At 55.7% G+C, this 6,000-nt stretch overlaps 1 protein-coding gene across 2 annotated transcripts in view; it reads right to left on the bottom strand.

Annotated features, from left to right (window-relative positions):
- Positions 1-6,000, bottom strand: part of LASP1 (LIM and SH3 protein 1) — a 50,726-nt gene that overhangs the window by 3,809 nt on the left and 40,917 nt on the right. For both annotated transcript variants that reach the window (XM_049635909.1, XM_049635908.1), the window contains exons 5-6: positions 2,773-2,923; positions 2,285-2,388 (exon numbers count right to left, since the gene is read on the bottom strand). In XM_049635909.1, coding sequence (XP_049491866.1) covers positions 2,285-2,388; positions 2,773-2,923 — 255 coding nt within the window. The remainder of the gene's footprint in view (positions 1-2,284; positions 2,389-2,772; positions 2,924-6,000) is intronic.

The following is a 6,000-nucleotide window of genomic DNA, read 5'->3' as shown; positions in this document are numbered from 1 at the left end:
TCTTTCTTTCTTTCTTTCTTTCTTTCTTTCTTTCTTTCTTTCTTTCTAATTTTAGAGACGGCGTGTGCTCACAATGGGGGGTGGGAGAGGGGCAGAAAGAGAGGGAGGGAGAGAATCCTAAGCAGGCTCCACGCTCAGCACAGAGCCTGACACGGGGCTCGATCTCATGACCCTGGGATGATGACCTGAGCCAAAATCAAGAGTTGTATGCTCAACTGACTGAGCTACCCAGGTGCCCCTCTTTTTGTTGTGGTTTTTTTTTTTTTTTTAAAGATTTTATTTTTAAGTAATCTCTACATCTAACGTGGGACTCGAACTTACAACCCCGAGATCAAGACTTGCATGCTCTACCAACCGAGCCAGCCGGGTACCCCTAGCACCAAAGTTCAAACCGTCTTTCAAGCCACAGAAACCAGCTCCATCAGCCCCAAAGGCTGTGAGATAAGTGGTCACACACCCCCCCCCACCCCCAGAAGTGACCTTGGTCTCTTATCACCAAGTCTGTCTCTATCTCTTGGGTTGATGCCAGCTATGCCTGCTTCCCACAACAGCCTCCTCACCCACCTCCCTGCCTCCACCCTCAACCTCTTACTGCCTCTTCTCACACAGCTGCCGGAGCGATCCTTTAACAACATAAACCAAGGGGCGCCTGGGTGGCTCTGTCGGTTGAGCACCCGACTTCGGCTTAGGCCATGATCTCGCAGTTTGTGAGTTCGAGCCCCTCACTGGGCTCTGTGATGACAGCTCAGAGCCTGGAGCCTGCTTCCGATTCTGTGTTTCCCCCTCTCTCTGCCCCTCCCCTGCTCATGCTCTGTCCTCTCTCTGTCTCTTGATAATAAACGTGAAAGAAAAAAAAAAATTAAAAACATAAACCAAAACCTGTCACTCTGCGTAGCTCACTAATTGCAAAGGCCTTCCTGTGGCCTACAAGTCCCTGCATGATCTGACCTTATCTCCTACCCTCTTCTCCTCTAATCGCCTTGGCCTTCTTGCTGGCCCCAGGGCCTTTGCAGTCGCTAGTTTCCCTGAATCATTCACCCTTTCATCATCCTGAGGACTTTGCTGCTTTCCTTCCCATCACCCTGCTGTCTTTTTCTTCACAACACGTGCCACCATCCGACCTTATATATATACCCTCTTATTTTACTGCCTCGTTTGCCTCCCTGACTGGAATGTAAGCACCAAGACTGCAGGAACGTGGTCTTTTAGTCAGGGCCAAATCCCTCACGTCCAAGATAGGTTTCGCAAGTATTTGAAGGACCGGCTGGTCTATCTGGAATCTAATCCCACAGACGGCTTCTCGGTCCTGCCCGGTACCCTACGCAGCACGGACACTCCCTTGTTTACTTCCTCGTACCCAGGGCATAAGGCTCCAGGAGGACATGTATCTCAGGGCTATTTTACCTCTCTAGGTATTGTCTCTCTTGCTCCAACATGAGCAGCTTCGAGCTCCCAGGAACCCAGCACAGAGGGGCTGGGCTCAGCCAGGAGCTCAGTGGTATGAGTGGCTCAGCAGCCCCCTCGATGGGATAAGGATCAGGACTTACAGACGGGCCACTTCGACTCGAAGGACTGGGAAGCCTGATCCTGCCCTACTTCCTACTCTTTACTCGTCGTTTACTTGGCAGTATCGATGAGGGCCCGCTCTGTGCCTGGCTCACGGTAGCTGAACCCAAGGAACACTGCCCTGCCCCCACAGAGCTTCACATTCAGCAGGGGAGGCACACAGAAGTTAACACACAGAACGGTTCTGAGTTGGGAAAAGTGTTCTGAAGGGCACCGGGGGGAGTGATAGAGATGTCAGGGGAGATCCAGCTGACATGGGGGGCTGGGGAGGGCCCCTCAGAGGCAGGGGCAAGCTGAGATCCGAAGGACATGGGGGTGGGTCATCCTCATGAAGGGTGGGGAGCATGGCCTAGGTCTGGAAGGCTCCAAACAGAAAGGTACTTTGTGTGCTCCTGGGCAGCCGGAGTTAGGAAACCAGGCAGGGAGAGGTAACTTGCGCAAGGTACACCCAGAGCTCGAACGCAGGGCCCCAATCCCAGCCCAGGGCTGAGTCCGCTAAGCACACTTCCTTGATCAGAGGCTGAGGTCCCTATCGCCTGCAGATGACGACAGGAGCTGGGATCAAAGGTCAGGGAAAGCCAGGCCTCCTGGGTGGGGTTTCTAAGGAGAATCGCTGAGCAATGTCCACCTGCCCATCCACCTCTGGCCTCCTCAGGCTTCCCGGGCCCCATCCAACCTCCCAGCTCCAGGACCTCTCCCTCTGGCCAGAGCTACTCACCCCGCCCCCGCCTGGGGCACAGCGCGGTACGGACACCGGGGCTGCAGGCTCCTTGTAGCCACCATAAGACTGTCCCACCTGCTGCTGCTGGGGCTGCTGGTAAACTGGAAGATGGGGGGGGGGGGGGGGGGGGGGGGCCAAAAACCCTTTCCCCAACCCCGCCCCCCCCCGGGTCCCCCCCCCCCCCCCCCCCAACCCCCCTTCGGTCCTTTCCCCCCCCCCCCCCCCCAACCTGGCTCGGCCCCCACTCCTCAAAGGCTTGTGTGTCAGTGTTGCATATTCTAGAGCAGGGGCTGTGTCTCTACCAACATGCTGGGGAGCCGGCATAGACCCTGACCCCGGTGCTCGATGCCCCTGGTGGGATGGATCTGAGGGTGTGCGTGAACAGGTGCCTGTGTGTGCACGGAGACCAGGCTTCTCTCTGACCTCCTCCCCATCCCACAGCCGGCCCGGTCACAGGTCCTCTGCCCCACAGGCCTCAGGCTCACCCGGGGCGCTGGTGGGGATGTGGTGGGGCGGCTGCTGCTGCTCCTGGGGCCGCCGGTAGCTGCTGTCCTGGGAATCTCGGCGCTCAGGCTCCAGGCCCTCGCCCCCGCTGGGGCCCATGCGGCTCTTCTCAAACTCCTCGTGGTATTTTATCTGCAGCGGGAGAAAGTGCCGGGTGAAGGACTCACAGCAAACCAACCAAAGCTCCCTGCCACTTCAGATCTCCCAGGAGAGGAGAGACTCCCCGAGGGCTACAGGCAGAGGGAGCCAGGTCCTTGTGGGAGGCACGCCAGCTGTGTGCCCTTGGATAAGCTGCTTAACCTTGCTGGGCCTCAGGTTCCACCTCTGTAAGAGAGGGCATCGGTGTCTACCTCCGGTGTTGCTGCAGGGTGACAACTCCTGTTCCCTGACTACCTGCCGGGCGCCAGGCTCTGTGCTACGGGTGATGCACCATGGGCTCGTTTTAACTTGTCAGCACCTACGAGGGGGGATGTGACGGTCCCCAGTTAACGCACAAGAAGGAAACCAAGGCACTGACGAGCTGAGTGAGTTGTCCAAGATCACGCAGACTCCAGGGCCTATGCTCTTCAGCGTTAGGTAATTCTGCCTCTGTGGGTGTGACCTCACCGGGCTCTGTTGAGGATCCCAGGCTGCAGGACAAGAAATGCAGGGTCCTCCCTCCTCATCAAGGAAGGGAGGAGAGCAAAGCCTGCCCTGTTATCTGGGGCAGAAGGAACTAGTGATTCTGTGCCCCAAGGCCTGATAGGAGCTGTCCCAGCCCGGGGCAGTCCCTTCTGGCCGTCCTCTGGAAAGGCAGCAGGGCCTCACTTAGGGGTTTGGGTCAGGACCAGCCCTGCCCCTTCCCGTCATGCCCCGGGGGGGGGGGGACTCACACCCAAATGGCAAAATGGGCTGAGCCCATTCCTCAGGGGGAGGCAGCCAGTCTTGGCCGGACTGAAAACCCCTGGGTTCCCTCAACTCCCACCCAGAAGGGCACCCAGGGGTGAAGTTCTCAGACACAGGGCCAGCGCCCTGCTCTTGGATTCCTAAGACAAGAGCAAAAGGCAAGTGTCCCCGAGCCCCACTCCCTCAGTGACCCCTGTCCACTGGTGGGGAGGGGGATAAGGAGAGGGGCCAGCCCTCCTGAGGCCTTTAGGCACGCAAGGCAACTGCCCTTCCGACTTTTGTCCTGGGGGGTTAGAAAGGTCAGCTTCCTGTGTTTACTTTCTGTGAAGGAAAAGACGCCTGACCCCAGGAGCCAGTGACCAGGGAAGGGGAAGTGCATGTGTGGAAGAGGACAGAGGCCTGTGCTGGGGGCGTGTTTCCACAAGTAGCTGGTAGAATCGACCTTGCTCCTGACACAGCCACTACAGGAGTCAATACTGATAACATGAGGGCCAGCTGCCCCAGGTGGATGGAGGCGTGGCGAGCCCGAACACAAAGGAACCCTCCTCAGCACCCATGCACATATCACCTGCTACTGTTAATATTAATAACCTTCGCATCTGCTCAGCGATTCACACTGAGTGCATAAAGCCTCTCTGCACATGATCTCCCTTGGCCCTGGGGATAGTCCCCCTGAAAAAAGAAGCTGGGCAGGTACACTTTAATTCCCATTTTACAGAAGAGGAAAATGTGCTCAGAAGTTAAATGCCTTCCCAAGACAGAGCTTTCATTACTCAATAAGGGACAAAGGGACACAGGGACAAAGTCACAGCTACACGGGTCCTTTCCTGAGGGCAGGCATGGAGCAGGGTGACCACAGGCCCAAGTCTGCCCTTCTTCCCAGGCCATGTCTTCTTGTTCTGGAATAACTATGAGTAAGCACGCCTTTCCCTTGCGACAGGGATGACGAGCATAAGGTCCCCCTAACTTTGAGGGAAGGAGAGGCAGCATGGCAGGGATAAGTGGCCTGAGAAAAGCAGGGTACAGTCCCTCTGTCTGGGCCACCTGGGCCACTACTCCCCACTTCCTCTCCCTCCGTTCCCCCAGCAAGTGAGAAACTTCTGTCATTGCTCTGCCAACCCACCGAATGATGGGAGAAGCAAATTGGCAGGTTAAAGGGTGTTCGCACATCCGAAAGGGAAAGAAACATTTTCCAGACTCTGGGGGTCTGGCTGGTCCCTGCTCCACATGCGGCAAAGTTCTGACCTTCTAAAAGCCCCGAAGGAAGGGCCACCACAAGCCCAGAGCTGTCAGCAGATCCCCGGCTTAAGAACTGTTGTGGGCCACCGTGGAAGGACACCCTGTTCTGTGCCCAGAAGATCCAAGTGCATGTGGGTTGAGGGGCCCAGGCCCCTGCTAGCCAGGACTCTGGGGTGACCAGCTGGGGGTCCCTTCCAAAGCTACAGAAACCCATTTTCTCTGCTAGCTGACGTTCTGTGTTCTGAGCCCCTGCTCTCCTCACGCTGGTGGAAAACCAAGGTCTGACTCCCCACGATGCTGCCACATGATTCTACGTCATGGTCAACAGGGGAACATAGGCTCTGAATGGAATCAGCAACTCAGCAGCCAGGGTGCATTTTTTATAACGTCTCCCACTTGCTGAGGGCCTGTTTTGTGCCCTTACATGGATTACTCATTTCCTTTTCTCAGCCAGCCCTACAACTATGTAGCACCCTCACCCCCATTTTATAGGTGGGGAAACTGACGCTCGGAGGTGGGTAACTGGTGGGTTATCGGAATCCAGCTCTAACATCACACCCTTGCTTCTCAACTACCGTGCAATATTGTTCCCGATTACAGACTAATAACATTTTGTTTTTAAAACAAACGTAAATCTTTGGGATGCCTGGGTGGCTCAGTTGGTTGAGCGTCTGATTCTTGATTTCAGCTCAGGTCCTGATCCCAGGGTTGTGGGATCGAGCCCCGCATCGGGCTCTGTACTGAGCATAGAGCCTGCTTGAGATTCTCTCTCTCTCCCTCTCCCCAGCCTGTGCTCTCTCTCTCTGTCTCTCTCTAAGATAAGATAAGATAAGATAAGATAAGATAAGATAAGATAGGGGCACCTGGGTGGCTCAGTCAGTTAAGCATCTGACTTTGGCTCAGGTCATGACCCCATGGTTCATGGGTTCAAGCCCCACGTTGGGCTCTGCACTCACAGCTCAGAGCCTGGAGCCTGCTTCAGATTCTGTGTCCCCCCCTCTCTCTGCCCTTCCCTTGCTCGTGCTGTCTCTGTCTCTCAAAAATACATAGACATTAAAAAAAATTTTTTTAAATAAATAAGTAAA

Source organism: Panthera uncia, chromosome E1 (assembly GCF_023721935.1).
Source record: "Panthera uncia isolate 11264 chromosome E1, Puncia_PCG_1.0, whole genome shotgun sequence".
Taxonomy (NCBI): Eukaryota; Metazoa; Chordata; class Mammalia; order Carnivora; family Felidae; genus Panthera; species Panthera uncia.
The sequence above is the reverse complement of the archived record's forward strand: the minus strand, read 5'-3'. Positions and strand labels throughout refer to the sequence as shown.